The sequence below is a fragment of the Scardinius erythrophthalmus genome, assembly GCF_964197995.2.
Source record: "Scardinius erythrophthalmus genome assembly, chromosome: 13".
Classification (NCBI taxonomy): domain Eukaryota; kingdom Metazoa; phylum Chordata; class Actinopteri; order Cypriniformes; family Leuciscidae; genus Scardinius; species Scardinius erythrophthalmus.
Window position 1 is genome coordinate 40,793,201 of NC_138233.1, and position 23,441 is coordinate 40,816,641.

The following is a 23,441-nucleotide window of genomic DNA, read 5'->3' on the forward strand; positions in this document are numbered from 1 at the left end:
CTCCACACACACACACCCTTCACGTGCACGCGCACAAACCCCCCCAAACCCCACCCTCCAATACTTCTTGTCGGTGATTGGCTGGAACTCTGTTTGTTGTGTTTCGTGGTGCGGGTGAGCCCAGTTTGTTTTTGTTGCCGTTTGTGGAGCCTGTGGTGTCTAGAGAGACCGCGTTTTTTTACAGTGTGTTCAGGGGACAGGCAGCAAGATGATAGTGAGGAGATGTTTGCTGTATTTGACAAAAAATGTTTTGGCCTAAAAAACGCGTGGCATCACTTAGAGCACCTTTAAAAAAGAATATATTAGTTATACATTGATCATTCATGTTAATTCATAGTGAATTAACTAGTGTACTACTTTAAAATGTACAAATGTATTAGTAAATAATGAAATCAACAAATGAACAATACTTTTATTAACCTTAATGTAGAGGTGGGCGATATATCGTTTAGACAATAATATCCAAATTGTTGTCTGGACGATATGCAAAATTGGGATATCTAATATTTCATAATTTGTACAATCCGACCCCCCAAACATGAAAAGAGCTGAAAGAAGTTAAAGAGAAAACAAATAACGCACACAATAACCTTTTAAACAATTATATGTAGCGATTTTTAATACTGTAGGGCAGTACTATTTGCGGAAGCAACCTCAGAGTGGCCCAGCCCATGGTCCCGCGTCGTCAAAAACGCATACGTAAATTCGAAATAGTGCGCGCAGGAGCACATGCGCAAAACCGTTTTTAAAATGATATATGAATTATTTTTATTTTATCATATGTCATTTTACAAAAGGACATTTTACAAACCGTTTGCGCATGTGCTCCTGCACGCACTTTTTCAGTCAGAACACAGCAATCAGAGGAGGACGCGCTGAAAACTGTAATGCTGTTCTCTTCCTTCATAACTCGTACTGAGACGGTTTGAGTTGCAGAGGAATTTGTGACTGTTTCACCTGTTCAACCACATCAACGTTTCGTAATTAGTAAGTCCGTGCTTTTTCTCTTCTTTTTTTCTTATGTGCTGAAGGGCCGCTGTGCCTTGGTGAAACGTTACGTGAAGAGCTCTTTTCCAAAACGCCATAAACCTAAAAAGCTGCCTCAAAGATCCACCAAAAGTAATGATTATGAATATGTAAAATATTGCAATAAGACATTTTAATTGTTTATTAATTTCTGTCGGCTGCAAAGATGAAGTTGACAGGCTATAATGACTCACGATCTTCGCAGTAGGCTGTGAACGCAACGGAGAAATGCACATTTATGAGGCTACATAGTTTTATTTTGTTTTGGATGGTTTTGTTTAGAACCAGCTTTCTGTAAATATATTTCACATTTTTTAGGCCTGTGAGGCGAGTAGGCTACGGTTCGGTTCATGATGATATAATCTCCAGTTCAAGCACCGGCGCCTTGTGTTGTGATTGCTAGCCTATATTTATATTTAATTTTAACGTATTAAATGTAGGAAATTGGTTAATGAAAAATTTATTAAAATTAAGATACAATTAATACAAAACGAAATTCGTTTTAAAGAAAGGCTTTGTGCTTTTTGTTTTGAGGTCTCTGTGAAAGTTTGAAAGTCTTTAGTCTTTTTGCCGCTTTCAGAGCACTCGCGTCCATAATGGAGAACTGTCACGTAATATTGTTTTTTCCTCATAAATGCAAACACGAAAAATAAAAGACAAAAGACTTTTTTTAAGAGACAAACCATCATTTTTTTTGGGGGGGGGGGGATGGATGGATTTATAGCGTTTTGGGGAAAAAATTGATGGATTTATAGCGTTTTGAAAATATATATATATATTTTTTTACTTTGAATTTATCATCAACTATATTGTTGTTTGATTTAATAATCACTGTTGTAGAAGGTGCCTAGTTCCGTTTTTTTTTTTGTAAGTGGAAAAAGATAGGGGCTTCCTCAGATTCTGTTTATAGCTCCTTTATTGTTTCTTCTATAGCCTACAATAATAGGTCAAATGCAGCAAGTCAAAAGACCAACTGGACCTTCTTTGCCAGTTTGCACACATTTCTTTGAAGGATGGCAAAAATATCGTCTGAATATCGATATCGAGATATTGGAAAAAAATATCGAGATATTCATTTTTGTCAATATCTCCCACCCCTACCTTAATGTTACAGATTCTCTTATTATAAAGTGTTATAATTTCATATAAATCCAAACACTCATTAAAGACGGCCATCTTTACACATCTACACAAAGGCCATAGCATTAATTAGACCCACGTGTGTAGTGTATTGTGTGTGTACTCTCACTAGCTGCGTTTCCATTACAGATTTGCACAAAACTTATAAATGTCGATAACTGGGTATTCTGAAATAAAGTTGAGATATTTCCAACTCTAATCATGAATATACTGTGTATGATGACGTTATTGTGTGGAGTGTGCCAGGAGGGTTTCAGGAGGCTGAAGAATGAGTGTGATCGTTCATGAACACACACCTCAGGACAGTGTTGTACAGCGCAGCGAGTGACGTGTTCATAACTCAATGTGTGTGATGATGATGATGATGATGATGATGATGATGATGATGATGATGATGACTACACATAAGGGTTGTGTACTAAATTACGTCTAGATATAACGCATGGCCCCTTTAAAGGGACAATATGTAAGATTTTTGTAATAAAATATCCAAAAATCACTTGCTCAGTGTGATATATTTCCTGCAGTTGTGTTCTTACAATATCCCAAAGATTCCCAAAGATTTGTAAATTCAGAGAAATTCCAGTTTTAAATAATGGCTCGTCCATGTTCACTTGTCGCCTGTCAGTGACGTAATATCCGCGTTATCCCTGGTTTCCGCTCGTACTGCCATAGTAATCATGGCGACAGACGTGGACAACTGCGTTACGTCTAGCGGCGCGCTCACGCTGTTGTTGTTTCGTTCAAACATTATGGATCATGGCAAGCAGACTTTGGGACAAAAGGAGAACTAAAACGAGGATCAATATCAGCGTGGCGTTTTCGAGATGCCGAGAGCTAGCATTAGTTTTACCAATATTGCGATTGCGATTTAATATGTGATTATTTTTTAAGCTCTTTATCTTTTCTATGATTTCAACAAAAACAAGCAATACTTCATTGTAAAATAGGGATGAGAATCTTTAGGCACCTCGTGAGCCGATCTAAATTTTTTCTTATTAATTAATCTTATTAATAAAGCATAAAATATTTAATTACATATGTAATTATAAGTACTTTTAAAAAGAATTATACATTAAAAAACTAAATTAACACAATTATATGTTAAGAATTTTAACTAATATAGCTTCAAAACATAAAAGCTAGCAAATAACAAAGAAACATTAAAAACATTGCAAGCAAAAAACCGAGTGCTTTCAGAATTTAAGAGTAGGCTGTCTGAACGTTTTCATCTTTTTGAAATATAAGATGTGGTTTGTACTGTCTGTTAAAATAACTTACTGTGATTACATTAATTTCGTGTCATAAAAGCATTTAGAGATGCAAGAACATTTAACCACGTAGACGGAGTCGCTCACACCCCAAACGCTCTTCGCAAAGCGCGCGCGACTATTTGAAATTGAAAGCAACTTCTGTCTGTGATTTTCATATTTTTAATATATAAGCCAACTGCATTCCAAAAGACATATGATGCCTTCGTAGAGCATTTGTAAGGAAAATACCGGCGAGCGAGACTGCGCACTACAAGAGTAACATCAAGCAAAGCACGCGTATCTCATAGCGCAACTTTACGCGTGTGTGTGTGAGAGAGAGAGAGAGACAGAGGAATTATAGGCAAGCAGAATATGGTTGTTTATAAAGCACAGGCAGCGTCATCACGTATCTGTGTTTAAAACTAAGCTCAGACTCGATTCTGAAATGATCTGAATAGATACAGAATCGTTGGAGAGAATCTATAACACAATATCACATAAATTAAACATAAACTGTTCTTTCCTGTAGCCTACGGTCTATATGTGTCGCGTGCCAAGTTGATGCTTCATCCGTAGTGCGGACTGCTTTACTCTCGCGTGTCACGTGACCAAAGTTTAATCGCAGCTTTTGCGGTTAAAAAATCGCGTTTCATGATATCACGATATTATCGCAAATGCAATTAATCGTTCAGCCTTAGATCTCGCTCACTGCTAGTCTCATACAGACAAACTAACACATAGAATAACATTATAACTAACACACTCAAATGCAGTTTAGTGTGATAGAGTAGAGCTTGTGAAACAGCGATGCGTTCCCTCACAAGTTTCATTCGTCTGATAAACTGGCCTGTGTGAGTATTATTCAGCACTTGAGGGTAAGTTAGTTCGGTAGAATGAAATGTCCTTATTCCTTTATATCCGCAGGACTCGCGTGTGGCGCTGAGATCTGTCTCTCATTAGCACTCGCGCCCTACTTCATTCCACAGTCATGTTTAAAACATCAATGTATTCACTCATCCATAAACATTATTAGATCCTTCAGCATGACGACAAGTTCCATGATTCCGCTTATGCATCATCAACCTACGCCTTTGTTATTGTAAGAGGTTAGCGACCGCTAGCGGCGAAAAAAATATATATATTGTAGCTTATTGTGACATATTGTAAACATGTGGACTTTCATCTTCTTCTTTTTTTCTTGTGAAAGAAATACATAATAGAAGAAGAAAGCCAAAATATTAGGGATGCACCGATATGAACATTTTGGCCGATACCGAAAGCCGATAACCATTGGCCGATAAATCTAAATCCAAATTTGTATAGAATTTTTGCGAGACTGATGACAAAAACGAAAGTCTCACCATTAAAACCCATGTTTCAATCACAACATTATGTATAATGTTTTCATAATTTTATGTAGCCGATATGACAGACTTGCGCTGCTCATGTTGCACTGAACTGTATTTGCTTTTTTGAAGTGATTCCAATCATATTTCAAGCTATTCAAACCCATCATGTTGAACAGTGTGTATCTGAAGAGTCTCAGCTGATGGAAACAATGCATTATTTATCAGCTTTAATAGATCGGCAAAATTTTCTTATTGGGCCGATACCGATAACATTAAAAACAAACATCAGCCGATACCCATATGGTGGCCGATATATCGTGCATCCCTACAAAATATTAAATGTCACAGTCTCAGATGTACATTTACTGAGTAATCCACTATTTTGTAGAGGGGGTCAAAATGACAATTTTTACCTGAGATTTGGAGCAAAATTACAGGGGTGTAAAAATGACTTTAGAAAGATGGAAGCATCATTATTTTATTTTTACACAGAGATTAGTAGATAAAATATTTATGAAATCAAATATTTGAGCTGGGGAGGATTCCAGAATTTGGTTGATTTGACACAGAATTTAATTTAGGGTTTCATGACTCTTCAAGCAGTGAATGTGCGAGAAGACGCTAAATATTTTAGCAGCAGTTTTCATCCATTAAATTCATTGAGGAACATACAGAAATCTTCGCTGTGATTAATCTTTTTGTGGTGATATTATATTACAATACATTTATTATTAACTTATGAGAAATGAGACACATGACACAACTATTGACTATTTTCTCAAAATAAATAAATAAAAATATTCATCCTGGATTTTTTTAAGATACAGCAGACATATTGTCAAGAATCATTGGTATGTTGCCATGGACAGTGATGAAATGGCCAGTTTAAAAATATCTGACCTCTCAAAGCTACAACTGACCAATCAGAATCAAGTATCCCAGAAAGAGAGTCCTAATATTGTCCAATGTCAGCCTAATGATTAAAATGGCCAATAGTGTCTAATTCATGTTGTTGTGAGTCATCTGAGCTGTAATGAGAGTGAATACAGTGTGATGATGGCTGAGTAATGCTGGGCTTTATGTAACGTGTGTGTGTGTGTGTTCACAGGGAATACTGATCAATGGCAGGTTGTTTCTGTGTGTCTGTATTTCTCAGTTTTAGGGTTCATACGGAGCAGACTGTGCTGCTTGTGTACACAGGTGTTCTCCTGTCATCATGAGATGTGTGGTTATGCAGGGCCGGATTAACAATTTCCTGTGCCCTGGGCAACAAGACTCAAGGCCCCCCCGTAGTTAGGGGGGTTCGGGGGCATGCTCCCCCGAGAAAATTTGGATTTCTCTGACCTACATATGTGCAATTTAGGACTTTTGAAGGCCAAAAAATTATAAGAAATAGGCTATCTTTAAAACCTTGTCATTAGATTATTTGTCTGCGCTCTCCTCATCTTCATATTTCTTATTCTCTCAGTATTCTTATACTGGCCTATTTCTACCTCTTTTAAAGCTGAACTTTGACTGATAGTCTTTTCATTTTCGTCTGTGTCAGTGACGAAAATAAACATAGGCTAAACTGATATTTATACGTTTTATGAATCATTTTCTTAGACATGTTAATTTACTCAAGGCTGCAGGAAAGCTGTATAGCTGTAAAGTCAGTATTACCATTAGGAACCTTCTGCAAGCTTTGGGATTTGAAAACGTCTGTTTTTAAATGTTAAAAGTAATTTTAAATAATACAAATGATAGACTACGTTTAACGCAGTTGGTGGAATTGGCAGACGTTCCCTCGCATCGTGCGCTGTGGAAACGCGTCAAAGCATACTCAGGTATAATTATGCAGCATTAATGCACGAATGATTTTGAAGGAATATTTCATCATGTCGATATACAATGGTCACATAATGTTAAGACTAATCTTGCTATTGATATCTTTGTTAGACTACCGACCCTATAGAACAAATGTCCGGCTAATATCGAAACTGAAACGAACTTTACCGCGCTCAACCAGCGGGAGTGCATTTCACGAATTAGTAATCGCTGGCGTTCAGCGGTGAGGCAGGAAAGTCGCGTGAACCCGCGTAGATGCACTTTATGCAGTGAAGAAGATCGTAAAGAGTTTGATAACTTTATTCAATTTCTGTGTATTTCCTACCTGTCAGGGTCCCCTAGATGTCATGGGCCCCTGGGCAAGTGCCCAGTTGCCCTAATGGTTAATCCGGCCCTGGGTTATGGAGTCACAGTGTATTTGTCCAGTAATGATGACAGCGCTGTCAATCCGTGAGCGTGTGTGTGTGAATGTGTTGTTCTGTTCCTCAGGCGTGTGTTGAGAACCGTGAAAGATCTCAATGATTTTATGAATTCAAACTTACCTTCGTCTGATGTAAATCTCACAGAAAATACCGGACGTTGTCAGCGTGCAAGATTTGAATGGAGCAGGAGCGGGAATAAACGGCTCGAAAACAATGTCGGCCTAGAAAATACAGTTAAAAAACTGTTAGAACATTGAACAAATGTTGATGTTATGTTCTAGCAAACATGTTATTTAAAATAGTTTTATGAATTTACACTTACCATATAAGTTTTCTCAGCCTCAGAAAATACCAGACGCTCTCTGCGCGCGCAAGAACTGCAGTGAGTCAGCGGGGGAAGAACAGACTCGAGACAGTAGTCGGTTCAAAAAAGATTTCATTTACAGGCGTCAGGAATTGAAAGTCTTGTGTTAATCAGCTCCAAATGCGAGGCCTGAAATGTCTGTACGTGATGGACGGGCCGGCTCCGTTTTAACCCCGAAATTACTGTTTTTATGCGGTGTCAGTGCCTCTGGGCTGTAGCCTGCATCAGCAAATTCACGATGGACAAAAAAAATTACTGCCTTGTGTATCGACCAATCAGCGTGTTGTAAAGGCTGAATTTCAGGTACGACCAATCATATTAAATAGAGACATAGCGAATCATTTAAATAACTTGAAATTTTGAGTTCATAACACTTAAAATCTTAACCCGAAAGATTTTTGCTGCCAAACTCAACTGTTTAATTTTTGATGCAAAAACTTGCTATTCTAAGTAATGTTAAAGGTTGTATCAGTGATTTCAGGCCCAAACATAAATGATCACATTCATCTAATCTTTCCTAACGATCCGCTAGCTGCCCGCCCCATAAGCATGCCGTCAAAAAAACGCGTCGTCTCTGTAGGCAGCCTAGGCTCTGAGATCTGCACACAAAAACAACTGGTTTCACCAACCACTCAAAACCAAAATAAATAGTGTTTCAGCCAATCACGGACAGGGGGCGGGTGTTGTGAGGTTTTGTGCTCGTGCACGGCTGCCTATGACGGCTGCACGCGAAAACCTCACAACACCCGCCCCCTGTCGGTGATTGGCTGAAACACTATTTATTTTGGTGACGCGTTTTTTTGATGGCATGCTTATGGGCCGGGCAGCTAGCGGATCGTTAGGAAAGATTATGTTTGGGCCTGAAATCGCTGATACAACCTTTAAGTTATGATAACTTGATTTCTTTATTAATGACAACATTGGGGTTTACAGTGTAAGAGACTAAGAAAATGGCTAAATATATAACACACCATTACACCACTACCAGCCTGAAGCACTGAAACAAGGCATGATGATCCACGTTTTCATGTTGTTTACACCAGATTCTGAGCCTTCATCTGAACGTCACAGCAGAAATCCAGATTCATCAGTTTCTCCAGTCTTCTGTGTACCAGTTTTGGTGAGGCCGTGTGAATCTTATTCTTAGTGAATCTTATTTCTTAGTTCATCTGACATGTCGTTGGGCATAGTGTGAAGTTTCCAGCATCAAGTTATATTTCTGTCCTCACTGAACACTTGTACAGCTTGTGAATTTGTAGGTTGATTTTGTACCTATAAAATGTAATTGTGAGTTGACCTTCCTAGCAAATATAAAACAAAATACCACTAGTAACAAACACTATAGCTTCACTCTCGGAATAGTTTTAGTGTGTCAAAGGATAATGACAATGTTAATGTATTAGATTATGGCAGGAATAGATCGGCTACATAATGCCCAGTGTCAGATCTAGACAGGCGGAGCTGGGGAGGTGGAGGGGCGAGGTCACCGGCTTACAGTGTTGAGCAAGCGAGCTCATTGGCTGCAGATACAGCAGAGGTCAATCAGCTTGTGCCATGTAATATACAATGTGATCTCTACATATCAGGGATCTATCAGCACCATCAGAGGTTTCATTATTATAAAACATTTCTGTGTAGCTTTATTGTCGACATAAAAGTATGATGCTTAGTCTGTATATATTTCGATTAGCTCGTAAAGGTTAGCCATTTGGGAACTCATATATTTCTGAAGAGCATTTTTGAAGCCCAAAGTGGGCGGAGCCGGCCGTCGCCATCTTGGCAGCACGTCACTCCCAGATAAACGAAAATAAAAAAAAAATAACCCTTCATGAAGGGCAAAATTAACTATATAGACCAAAACCACTTTTAGCACCAGACTGTAAATACGTTTTTTTTTCTGCTGTAAAGTTGGGCATTTTAACATGGGGGTCTATGGGATTTACTCTCTTCTGCAGCCGGTCTCTAGTGGCCAGTCGATGAACTGCAGTTTAAGTCGCTTCAGTGTTGGATTCAAGAGAGAGACGGGAAGGTTGCCGCATGGTTTGATCGAGTGAATAACTTAACTAGATGGGAATGGAAACCTAAGTCATCTTCTTTGACACACTGATTCTTCCCCTCGAGAAACAGAAGTTGGATTTCTTATTAGTTAAGAACTTTTAGGTAAACATTCATCCTGAAACCTTGAGATAAAAATACCCATTGTTACGGACAGGAACTGCTTCAAGTGTTTGTATAGAGTGATAATTCTGTTCTTTGGGGAAGGGGAGTGCAGATTCCTCAGGATAATACACTAGTAATAGCTCGTCGTCATTATCTGTCATTACTTGTCAGGGTCACTAACAGACTTCTATTGTTCGGCCCTGCCAGAGTTTGTTTGTTTAAACTCCTGCAGCTTCTCCTGTTCCTGTCAATCATGCTAGGACACACCCCCCTCGGCAACACACACACACACACACACACACACACACACACACACAGGTGTGCTCGGGTGAATCTCATGTAAGCTGTGCACATCTGAGGTTATTCTGGACTGGCTCTGCAGATCTGAGCGACTCTAAAAACAGAAAGTGGTGCAGAAATCCTCCAGTCTGTTCCCATCAGCCCCTGGGGCAGCGCCGATCTGCTCTGGCCTGCTTTAGTTTGTGCTCGTGGTGAGAGCATCCATTATTCATCTGAGCGCAGAGAGAGTGTAGGTCACTGTAAAGTTTCTTCTGTTCTTCTCCAGCCACGTTCATGTCTTTGTGGAGAAGTAGACACATTTACATGTGAATCTGACCAGTTCAAACATAGGGCTGCCATCACCCGTTATAACTTACCAATCAACTAACATGAACTTTATAAGGGTATTGTAATGTATCCTAGGCTAAAACTGGGCCTTGTTCTATTGACCAATGTCATTTCAGGAGAGATCATTTGCTGGTTTCTTCTGTGTTTAAAAGAGTGTGAGTGTCGTTGACGGATCCAGACTGTCAGACACTTTGAATTCACGTGTATTATGACATTGCGTCAGGAGCTGAAATACTCCTACTAAAAAATAAAAAAAATTGCTGAAATAGCAAAATACTAAAGTTAAAGTTTCTATACGCAGTCACAGAGAAAACACACTAGAGCAACTTTTGTTTTTCCCCTTTCATTTTAGTGTTACTGTGTTTTTGTTGTTGTTGTAATGATGCTGTTTGTTATTAGCAAACAGTGAGAGAATGTGTTGCTGTAAATAAATTACTGAACAAATTACTGCAAACAATATATAAATATAGTGCAAACTATCGCAAATCAAAGTGAAAGTCATTCATTAACACACAATCATCTTCATTAAAAGTAAAGAACCGAAATGATCTTACCAGGGCTGTTGCCGCAATATCTTGTTGCAGTCTTTGATTTAGAAATTTCCGCTGATGATCAATAAAATGCAGCCCATATCAGTTGCTTTCGGTGACGTGCAAAAATTTAAATCTGCATATAGCGCAGGAATTCAAGATCGGATTTATATCCGTTTTGCAAAAACACATTTATGTGACCAGGTGTAAATGGAATCGTTTTGATAAATCAGATAGCTCTCCGATCTGAGAAAACGCATGAAGTTCCCATAGAACTTCTGCACCAGTCTGCTGATTTCTGTTGAGAAAGATAAGCATGTTGACATGATCTGGGATCAGACGCGACCGCAACCTGGTGACAGCCAGTCCAGCCGCCGAAAACACCCGCTCTGAGGGGACTGACGTTGCCGGGATGCACAGGAAACTCCGTGCTAAAATGAATTCCATTGCTTCAAGACTCACACTACGCAACGCAACCTGCATTAGTTTGCGTCGATAACAAATAAACGTGATCGACGGAATTCTTAACGATCAATTATCGATCATCGATTAATTATGCCCATCCCTAATATATATATATAGATATATATATATATATATATATATATATATATATATATATATATATATATATATGTGTGTGTGTGTGTGTGTGTGTGTGTGTGTGTGTGTGTGTGTGTGTGTGTGTGTGTGTGTGTGACTGTATCTGTATGAAAACTTATATCACAGCCAACTAAATTCTGATTTAAAAAAAACACACAATATTTTCATCTGAATATTCTATTTAACTCATAAAGATGTTATGTCAAATGTATTGAAAGTACATAATTCATGCTGGTAAATATACCAGAGTAAGTGCTTGTAGTGTTGCCAGATAAGAAGATGCTGAAGACGTCTGGACACTGACACACACACTGCCATATGGTGAGAAGCTCCATCAGTTCCTTTCTGTTACCGGAGAGAATCGAGCCTGAGCTCTGAGACGGTCGAGCCTCTAACCTTTGGCTGAACCGCCGGGATCCTGGAGCTTCTCAGACCGCAGGAAGAAAGAGAGCATTCTTCTCCTCATACACTAACCCTGCTGTCTGACTCTCCATACTCTATAACCCCGCTGTCTGACAGATCCTCAGCTCAGAACAGTTCACAGCAGTAACACACACATCAAGTGCCTTTACCAGTGTCTTTAAGAACACTCTGAGAATATGCCATGAGCTTCTCAGTCTCTGCTTCTCCCCCTCTCTTCTTCCAGTGCTTTCTGTCTGACGGTCAAAAAACATTAATTATATGAATAACGCATAATATTCTCTGTCACACTGAAGGTCTAAAGGGGCCTCACACTAGATTTTGAACATGGATCAATTCCATTTTTTTCTGAATGCATCACGCTTTTCTCTCGAATCGATTCTGAGCTTAGTTTTTAACAGCAGATTGTGCTCTAGGCTAGTTTTTAACCGCACGCTCAAATGCTCACGAAGAACAACACTTGGCTGTTGAACTTGCACCTCAGAATGCTTTTATGACGCGAGATTAATGTATACATCCCACTGCAAACAACCTTTTCAAACTTTATGAATGATTATTTTATGGAAGATTCAAGTGGTGTGTGTGTAAAGCATTGGAAGCCAGCAGATTACGGCTGTTTCTAGAGCACGCAGTGCCATCTGCTGTTAAAAACTAGGCTCAGAATCGATTCAAGAGAGAATCGCGATGCATTTTGAAAAAAATTTAATCAATCCAGAATAATTTCTCAATTCATGATGCATCGATTCATTGTTATTTTCCTTCAAGTTTTCAGTGTATAGACGACATCATTGTCAAAATGATCCCCATTCACACGACTAAAAACTCTGTATTCTGCTGCCAGGCCAGTAGATGGCGATAAAACACTATAGACTGAACACGGTATACGCATGTGCATGACGTCATCATCTTCAGAGTTTTGTGTTTCTGTTGTTTACATGAAGACTCTTTTTAAAAACTTGCACTTTGAAACGCGTTTTCAAAAGTTTGTGTTTTCAGGCACCCAAAACACTGTTGTGTAAATGAACGGCCAAAACGCATAACATTTTTTACGTTTTTAAAAACGGTTGAAAACGGTGTTGTGTAAACAGACAGTATCGATCTTCTGTTGGTCACATGCTGTAACACTCAGCTCAATCGGTTGAGTTACAGGAGTTAAAATTGGCGTCCGATCAAACTGTGTGAGGATGAGAGTGTTTAAGAATGATGAGACAGACAACAGAAAAAAGATGAATAAATAAAGTGCATTTACAATATTCACAAGGAACTTAAAAACAACACAATAAAACTAGAATAACTTAGGCTGTTAAAAGCATGGAGTCTGTTTGCTCCATACCCTAAAACAGTCCATAATAATCCTGGCGTGTTGCTAGTCCCAAAGTGAATGTGAGTAATGTCCACCGGTGTATATACAAAGTCCACGGAAGTGATAATCCAAATAGTGCTGGAAAGGAAAGTCCACAAAGGTAACTCCACATCCAGTTTGCTGGTGATCGCCCTTTGGTCGTAGTGTGAGCAACAACCATGCTTGCATGCCATGCTGCCTCCTTTATGCTGTCTATTTCCTGTTTCCTGTCATGTGATCACTCACATGACAGGCAGACCTATAATCATTTAAAGACATATACACACAAAACAGATAAGAGGGAAAAAAATGGACTAAAATGACTGACAACATGTAAACCTAATTAAAACATTAAAACTCTAATACAGTCAGTTAGTTGGATTATTGTCTGATGGCCAGGACTGCACATGAATGAATGATGCCCATTTTCTGATCTCACAATACCTCTTCATGAAAACTGTACAGTAATTAAGTGTAGCTGGAAGCATGATAATTGCTTGAAGTAGCAGACTTGATGATGGTGTTTAGACTCTGTGGTTTTCCTTTCAGATTGCTGGTTTATGAAAATGATCTTGAGATCACCATGGAAACAGGTTGGGTCTGTTTCTGAGGGTTTGCTTTGGTGCTGTTGGTAATTTTCATCAGTAGCAGGAATCCGCTCTGATTGGACACTGATGCCTTTGAAGCTAGTTCAAAAGTCAAGTAGTTTTCCAAGGACTCGGCAGTGAGATCATGCTGTGATATGAGGATTTGTATGGAATAGATCAGTGAGAGGCTGGCCTTTCTGTTTCCATTCAATTCTGTTTATGTGTCAAGTATCGCACCTTACAGAGAAAGTTTGAGTAATTCGTATCGGGGGCTTGTTTATTTCATGAAAATGACTTTACATTATTCAGTTTGTTATATGGCTACTGAATAAATAAATTGAGATGAAGTTGAAGGGATTGTATAATGTGAGAAGAGAGGGAGTGAAAGAGAGATGAAACTAGTGGTCTTTATACAAAAATAGCACTCAGTGCCTCGTGTCATAATCAAATATTCTAGAGAACCATGTAATAATATTTAATAATAAAAATAAAATGTATTCTCTTTAATGTATGGTGAAATTCTATGAAAATTAGCTTTTTATTTTCACAAAAAAAGGCTGTATAAATGCTACAGTAAAAACATGTTAACTGTAAGTGATCTTACTATATATAGTAAAAAATGTAAAATCATTGCAAAACTAAGTTTAATATTGCATTGTCATTAGAAAAAAAATGTTTTGCTAGTAAAAATAACTATGAATTACTACATAATTAATGGAGAAACAGTAGATAAGCAATCCAAATGAGAGCACAGGCATAGAAACAACATACAGGAATGCTCAGAATTGAAGCAGAAGCCAACAAGACTTCTCATCGTTGGCTAATGACAACCAGCTGATTCCAGTGATGAGTCCGGGCAGAGGATTGTGGGAAATGGAGTCCTAGAACCAGGCAGAGGTCAGAATCTAGGGAAGTGGATGAGAGATTTTCTTTCCTCAAACCCCAGAATTCATTGGCTAAGGTTAAGGTGAAGGGTGGAGTTGGAGATCAGTGTTTGGCGTAGGCAGTCAGCACTGTGATTGGCTTGACCAATGAAATCTTCAGAATCGGCTGCTGGGTGGAGTTTGTGCTGAACTGGTTTGGGGAAACAGGAGAGGCAGTGAGTTTGACACCCCTACAAATCACATTCAGTTTTATTTAAATATTTTGTTCCTCTATTTCAGTAGAAGAATTTATTTTCCTTATTCTTTTCTATTCCATTATTTTAGTTGTTTGTTGCTCTAATGGTCATTATTCATAGAAGTGCTAGTTCTGATCAAGTTTAATTCATCACGTGGCAAAGCAGATTGTATTTGCAAGTGGGTTGGTACAGTATATTAACATTACATCACTTATGTGTTAAGTTATGAACTGTAAAACCTCCACCGAAACATCATCATCATTTTACAGTCGTCACCTTCAGGTTTGGAGAGAGACGCTTCACTCAAACATCTCCTGCTGTTCAGATCATCATCAGCTTGCTGTTCTTCTCATGAGAAAATCTCTGCCTTGTTTTTGCTGTAGTAACTTTTCTATGTTGTGCCTATCTGGATTCCTCCTGCTGAGCACAACAAAGCCGGGGAAGTGGTAAACTTGGACACGGATGCATGAGAATGGGCAGTTGTTATGTCATTAAAGCGTCCGCCGGGAGCAAAGCCACAGAAAAAAGGAAACATCTTTTGATTGTTTAGGGAAACAATGCGGACGCGCACTGGGACGCATTCCGCGCGCAGCAGCATTCCAGCGACTGATGGAGCGGCCCAGGGCGACCTGCGCCGCGCTTTCCATTGTGAAGTAATGCCATGCGTCGGCCAGAAGCTACTGTGTGTACGGGCTCATGCTGACGCTCTACACCACAAACAGCTGTTCTTATGATGGACAGCTCTCTCGTAAATATTCTTTATATGTGTTCGGTTGAATGGTTTATCAGGCACACTAGATGTTCCAGATCTTCCACAGACCTATAAAATACTGCTGGCCAGTTCTGGAGGGTTTTTATTAATGTTCCCAAATTTGTTCAAGGGTTCCAGAGTTTGGACTGGACAGGGTCAGAATGGGTTTCTTAGGTAGGTCCATTGTATCAAGAGTGAAAGTACCAGACAGTAGATCAAACCGTTTTCATGGTATTTCAGCACTTCACAAATGCCCTATAATCACTTGAGTAAAGACACTGTAACTCAAATTCAGTCCTCCAAATGTCCATTAGTAAGGCCTGTTCTGTGTTTGTTATGAATACAATTCATAGCTGAAAATGCAGATTCACACATGTAAGTTGAACCAAAAAGACAGGCAGCTGTGCACATATGAATGCATGTCTCTGGGTCAACAGGTTTTCTAAATTCTGTTGCCCCCCTAATGGGCTTTGAGGTTAATGTCAGTTTGCAGAGGGAGAGACTCCATCTCAAGCTCACTAGAAACCAGGTTAAATATGCATCACTTAGTTTCTCAGAAATGTGTAAAATGTCCACTTGCATGAAAGGATTTGCAGTGAAGGACACACATGGTTCCAGCTTATTAAAGTCACTGAATCTGTCCTCAGATTTTTGTCCAATCCTGTTCAAGAGTTCAAAGTACTGATGTAATGCTCTGTCAAAGACCTCAGAGGCAGAAGCATCGACTGCATGGATGGAAAGTGATGCAATTTCTTCCTCTGTAAATACGGCTGATTTTGGCTTTGAATGCTTTTACAGCACTGATCCTGTCACTGATTGTCTTACGTTTGCCCTGCAGTTCACAGTTCAGATGATTCAGTTTCCCAGTGATGTGAGTTAGGAAGGAAAGATCCAGTAGTCATCAGTTGTTACCAGCTTTTCAAATGGCACGTTCTTGTGCATTAAGTACTTCTTCACCGCATTATAAACATCAACACTCCTCGTTGTTGTCTTGAAGGGGAATTACTGTCAGAAATTCCTCTTTCACTGAAAACCATTCTGATGAAAACCATGAGCTGCTCCACAGACTCATCACACTGGATGGAGAAGCATCCGCAGGATCCAAGTCTTTCTCCAGCTGCTCCATTACGCTCGCTGACAGCCATGACTCGTCTCATTGTATTATCTGCGAGTTGAACATCGGAGAGTGCGGACATTATTTCATTTCCACTCTTGTGATCTTTAAACAGAGAGTTTGCTATCACAGTCATTGCTCCCTTGACATCTCAGAATTTTTTTTTGTGTTTCGTCCAAAAATTAGCAACTCAAAATGAAGCTTCGGTTGCAGCTTGTGACTTTTTTTTTTTGCTGCCTGCTAACTTTTTCTTTCCTCAGTAATGCACTCGGTGGATAAGGCCAGTAAAGGTCTCTTGGGTTGTGGTGAAATGTCTCTCCACACTGTGTCTCTTGGCCACCGCTCCACAGATGAGGCGTAGCTTGATCTTTGACATTTGTGAGGAGGAATTCTGTCTCCCACTCCTCCTTAAAGTCTCGTTTTAGCATGACCTGGTGCATTATCATCCATGATTAATCTTTTCTGTTGTTGTTGTTGTTATAGTTGAATTCACCTTATTCATGCCGTCAGACTGCCACCAACTCACAGAATAGCCTACAAGAAGCATAGCGTACCTCAACGTATGTTGATACACACAAACTTCTAAATATTTAAAGTCCCCTGTGGTGAAAATCCAGCTTTTAATGTTGTTTATATGTCTGTGGTGTTTTTAATAAGTCAAACCAAGTGCAAATTCATAAGTCGACACCATTGCTGAGTAAAAACTGCAGTGAACCAAAGACAGTCTCAAAAATGCGGTTTGAAACCAATCAGGGGTGTGTTTCCTGATCGCAAGCTCCATCATTATCAGCTTAGTTTAACGAGTCTGTTTCCAGAAAACATAGTTCAAGCGAACATTTGCAAACAGCATCGCAGAGTTGTGTGTTTGGAACGATAGATCTCGACCTGTGGTGTTAGAAGCAGTTTCTTGTTTGCATGACATGTGGACTCAATAAATCCTTATCTTGAGCAAAATAAGAAAGCTGACATTCAGTACAATCTATATCTTATATTTAGAATAAGTAAATGTAATTTACGTCTTTTAGTTTGTCAAGAGAAAAAGCACTGTTTTTGAAGAGTGCGCATGTGTGAACGAGCTCTAGTTCGTAAGAACAAGTCTATGATTGAATCTGGAAATAAAGCTAAATAATTGAGAAAAATTAGAAATAGTCCTCAGATGTCATATCTGTAATTTATACCAAAATATCAGATTCATTAACAGTAGTTATTACTCCACCACCTGCGTGACATCATTAACCAATGCGGTTGAACGACCACTAGCTAGTTGACTTATTATTATATTATTATTTATTTATATTTATTGATTTATTCAACGATGCATCTATGACAGTGAAGCAGCGAGCTACGGCATTGTACAGGAAACACACACCTGGTCAACGTGTGATCATCAACCAGTGGATCTCTGAGCTGGTGTGAGTGAGTGGAGGCGGGGCTCATTTGCATATTCATAGAACCGCGTGTACTAACTGAGGCAAGGGTGTCAAGGAAAAAACTTTTAAATATGTAATTTTGGTGATCAGAGATTAGTTTTAAGGGATACAGTTATTGACTACAGGTGGACTTTAAATTGAATGTTTGCAGAATTGATGGTATCACCACATTTTTTTTTTATTTCAGTACAGAATTGGTCCCAAAGTACCGGTACTTTTGACTATCTTACGAACAGGTATCAATATACAAGCCAGCACTTCTGTTGAAGCCAATCAGGCCAGATAATGTTTAAATGAAAAATACAATGTCCATTTTTACAGTATATAATGAGCCAGTATATAATGGTCTATCGTCTGCTCTAGTAGCTAACTTTGCTAAATGAAATGATTGGTATTTGAATGTCCAATAAACATTTTATTCCACATACCTCACAAACTTTGGCAAATATGCATTTAGATCTTGTGAAGTGTTCATTTGTATTCAGTATAAATACTTTTGTAGAGTCCAGCTGTTACTGGACAAACTTCACATCCTTAACCTCGAATGATGCTGCATTACATTCATGTCATAATCATGGTGTAATAATCATTTTGCTTTACCTGGTCTTTATTTGAGACCAGTGCACACACACTCACTGATCCTCTCCTTCTGTGGATGAGTCTGTACAGTATGAATCAGCAGAAGAGAAATGACTGAGACTACAGTGTGTTTAATCTTGGCCAGTGTCCTTTTTACTAAATAAATTTGGCATTATTTAATTCATGTAAAGAAGTGATTATTTTAACTAAGAAAAATGCTACTAAAATATTTATTCTTATAAAGAGAATATCAGTATAATACAATATATAATTTTCCCCTCATTCCACAATCAGAGACTTTTATTTTCACACATGTGGTTTGTTTTTCTTCTTCTATTCACAGTTCCTGAACGACTGTAGTGGACACAGACACTGCTTAATTATAGTGTAATTTTAGCTTTGTTTGTTGGGAAAAGCATAAAAAAGGCATATTATATATGCCAGAAACTCGTATTTTTTTTTTGTGGTGTCTTTGTCTTTTCCTCAGATCCGAGGCTCAAGTGTGTAACTCCAGCCAATCTCCTGCCAAGTTTTACTTTCTGGACTATAAAAGCGTTTAGTAGATCTCAGCTATTTTGAGGAAGGGTTGTAAAATGCACTTAAATAAATGAGCTGCTTTATTATGTAGTAATTCTAGCACTATATAAAATGTGTATGCGTAACCTGCTTTCGTTGACTCTGCGGGAGGAAAACACGAGCGGGACAGAAGGTAAATCCCACATGTCAGCAATAATTAGCATGACGCTCGCCTGAGAAAGAGATTTAGCCGGAATGACGGCCGCTTACTCCAAGCCTGTTAGAGAGAGAGAGCGGGACTATTTATTCTCTCTCTCTCTCTCTCTCTCTCTCTCTCTCTCTCTCTCTCTCTCTCTCTCTCTCTCTCTCTCTCTATCTCTCTTGCTCGCTCTCTCTCTCTCTCTCTCTCTCTCTATCTCTCTTGCTCTCTCTCTCTCTCTCTCTCTCTCTCTCTCTCTCTCTCTCTCTCTCTCTCTCTCTGAAATAAGCAGTGGAATAAGCTTTGATTTGCGCTGTGTCGTAGAAGGTCATTTCCTGTTGTGTTGTTGATTTCCCTCTTGAATTTCCTCTATTGTAATGCCAGAGTCTTCTCTGAGAAACGCTGGTATAAACACTGAAAACTACACACCCGTGTTTTTGACTGCTGTGTGATAAACACGTGTGTGTGTGTGTGTGTGTGTGTGTGTTGCAGGCGGTGACTGGCAGGAGTTTCTCTGACAGGGACTTCAGAGCTGGACTTGACAACGGCATCTTACTGTGCGAGTGAGTAACTCTCTCAAAACACACACACACACCCATTTAAAGGGGCAGTGTGCCCAAAAAGTTTAATTCTGTCATCATTTACTTACCTTTTCTGTTTTTTTGTGGAACAAACATTTTGCATATGTTTGTGAACGGTTTTTAATGCTCGTTTTTAAATGTGTCTTCTGGAGTTTGTCTTGTTCTGGCAGATGTGGTTTTCTTTAGCAGGGACACGTCTTTGATCCTCCGTCATCAGAGAGACACAGCACAGTAAACATGTCTGTCTTCAGCTCTGACAGCTTTAATCAGAACTAGTCTTGTATGTTCTGGACTTTAGACATGTTTAAGACTTGTTCTGGAGTTGTTCTACTGATTATTACAGTAGGTGTGGGATCTGATCCCTTCTCACTACCCTGAGGAATATTCACTCCCACTTTATATTCGGTGTCTTTAACTACTATGTTGTTGTATTGTGAAACACTAGTGCTGGTATTGAGTTGGATACGGGATTATTATAATTTCACTCAGAAATGAAAATTCAGTGAAGGACATTGAGGTCTAATGATGTTTGACCCCAACGCAGAAGAAATCAGTCATACGGGTCTGAAATGAGTAAATGATGACAGAAGTTTTGGTGAACTACTCCTTTAAGTAATAACTTTTGATATAATATATTAAAATGTATAGTGTTGTCCTAAACTCATTTACAAGCATTGAAATAGATGCAAATGTTAAAAATATAAGCTGTAAACCGAATGTGGGCCGCATCCGCATATAATCTACTCTTGGTATGTTTGAGTTCATATTGATCGACATTTTTTTTCTGGGCAAATCCAGTCACTGTTTGAGACGCTGTTGAGTCGCTGTTGAGATCTCTAGGAGTCACGTGTGTGAACACTGGCCCTTTTTCTCTGGGTAAAGCTGCAGGAGACGTCTCATTTCATATGTGTAGTCTTGTTTGAGTAGAGCAGAAGCTTTGAAGGCCAGTTTTCATCTGCGTTTGTTTCCATTAGACTAATTGTTAACAGCAGTGTTTGTGTTGGGAGTTTTAGCTCAACACTGCTTCTCATTAACAAATATGTACACACAGACAATCCCCTTTCCATAAACACACACGTTACCTCGTATTGTTCTTAATGCTGAAGATCTGCTTGCTCAGACAGGAAAGATCAGTCTGACTGACATGAAAATCAACCAATCACAGTTAGACACTTCAGGACAGGTGGATCTGAAACACAACTGGATCCAGCCTCCAAGCTCATGGTGTTTTCTTGCGCTGTCAAGAAGCTGATCTTCTGAGGAACTCTTGTGAGGGCAGTTTCCCATCACATTTGCATTGTCTCACACAGGAAAAACAAGTAATAAACATCTTAGCCTGTGAACAGCAGTGGAGAAAATGAGCTTCTCCAGCACAGAGACACACGGATAACATTCTGATATCATTTCTCGTAGAGCTTTGCATTTCCCCTCACCGTATCCAGCAGATCTTCATTTGATGGCATGTATGACACTAACAAGAGCTGGATATACAGATGTTTCCACACTAAAGCACACGCCATCATCTCTCATCCCCTCAGCGCCACAGTTGGACCGTTCTCTAGATTCAATCGCGTTGTCAAAACTATCCCTGTGCACTCGGATCTGTGGCAGCGGCTGTAAACGCTGTATTCTGCTGTCAGGCCAGTAGATGGCAATGTCACCTGTAAAGAAACACTACATGCCTATAGACTGAACACACGTGTATGACATCACAAATATTTCCACAAATAGTTGTTTTATGCACGGAGACGATAACGTCATCGCTTTCAAGAACTTGCACTCTGAAACACGTTTTCAAAAGTTTGCGTTTCCAAGCCCTCAGAATGCCGCTGTTGTGGAAATGAACGGCCAAAACGCATATAAAGTTTTCAGTTTTGAGTTGAAAACAGTGTCGTGTAAACGGCCCTTGTGCTTTTTTAGCAATGAAGAATTTTGAGGTCACACTATCCGAATCTGAACAAAAATAGATGTGTTTCCAGTCTTTTTCTTATATTTTGCTTATATTGATGGCTATTACACTTCAGCTCTGATCTGACTCTATGCTGCCTCTGTTATATTATAAAACAATGGAGGCTTCATAGAGAGGTGTGTGTGTGTGTGTGCTGAAGGTTAGTTCAGATGAAAAACGCTCCAGCCCAAATCCTCCTCAGGACATCAGCAAGTTGATGGATACTCTAGAGTCACTCACACGGTTTTAATTCTGACGAGCTGCTCTTCAGTTAGTGATGTTTTCAGGTCATGGCTACTATATAAGCATGATGTATGATCTTCAGCATTAATGTGTGTCCTCAGCGTGACTTCTGTGTGTCTGGCCCGTGAAAGCCCTCATGTCTGATTCCTTTCAGACGCTCCAGGTGTTTCCTCAAACATTTCTCCAGCGCGACACCAAAAGCATACAAACTTCCTGAATGTTTTACTACAGAAAGGCGTTTATTTTGCTCTCCTTCCTGAAACTTGACAGCCATGTTACTGCACATTTAATGGTCTATCAGATCATGTTGTGTGTGTGTGTGTGTGTGTGTGTGTGTGTGTAGTCTTTGGTCCTTCGGGATCTGTACACTGTTGAGTTTAGTGTGCTTGTCTTCAGTCAGAGCCCCTCAACTGCACATTAGCTTTTTCAGCCCATACTCAGTAAAATAAACTGTTTTAATCTAAACGAACAGTCTGATTATCTGTTGTGCACTTCACGTCTGTTGTTATTCTCATGCACTGGTTGAACAGCCAATCAGAATGATTTCTCTCAACGACTGGCTTTGCCGCCAATTCAACACACTCAATCGCCCAAAAACCACAGACGCTGGTCCAACTGGTGCCGACAGAAACTAGGCCAACAGACGGCTGACGGTCAGCATGCGTATCATGGCCTAACAAGAATAATATTTAAGGGTCACATTATGACTTTATGCCAGTGGTCTCCAGCATGGAGCCTGTGAGTTGTCCGCTAAGCACATTAATAGCTCCAACTTTCCATTAGAGATCCGCTGTAAATCAGGGCTCCAGACGGTGACTAAATGGTATCATTTTGTGACTTTTTTTTGTGCCGGTGGGACTAAAACTATGTACTGGTGCTACTACAAAATTACCCAACTCTCTTTGATTATGTGCTGTCATTTGTGTTGCGTATGAGAAACATCGGATAGCAAATGCTTCAAAAGCAGAACTAAACTCATTTGAAGTGCGCAGCGTGGAGCATTTATCCGTTTGGCCCAGTAAACAGCGAGCGAGTCCAGAGCAGTGCTGGCAAAGCCACCAGAAGGCAAGCCTGCAACCTTTAGCCAAAGAAGCTGACGGCTAATGCTAACGCTGGTACGCAGGGAAGGAGAGCAGAGGCCGTTTGTTTTGATGGATGTAGGCTTCACTACACGCTTTTGTGAAGAAACACCTTATCATTTAAAGTCCCCCTGTGGTGAAAATATTTCAGGAATGGTTGTTGAATGCTTGTAAGACTGAACCAGGGTATAAAGATGTTTTATTATTTCCCATATGATGGTGATTAAAAGT

At 39.4% G+C, this 23,441-nt stretch overlaps 1 protein-coding gene across 7 annotated transcripts in view; it reads left to right on the plus strand.

Moving 5' to 3' along the window:
• The window catches only part of limch1b (LIM and calponin homology domains 1b), a 153,131-nt gene that overhangs the window by 35,487 nt on the left and 94,203 nt on the right, over window positions 1-23,441 (plus strand). For all 7 annotated transcript variants that reach the window (XR_014031338.1, XR_014031339.1, XM_081382436.1 and 4 more), the window contains exon 2: window positions 19,852-19,922. Coding sequence is in view for 5 of the 7 variants with exons in the window: in XM_081382436.1 (XP_081238562.1) it covers window positions 19,852-19,922 (71 nt within the window). In the remaining 2 variants the exon portion in view is untranslated. The remainder of the gene's footprint in view (window positions 1-19,851; window positions 19,923-23,441) is intronic.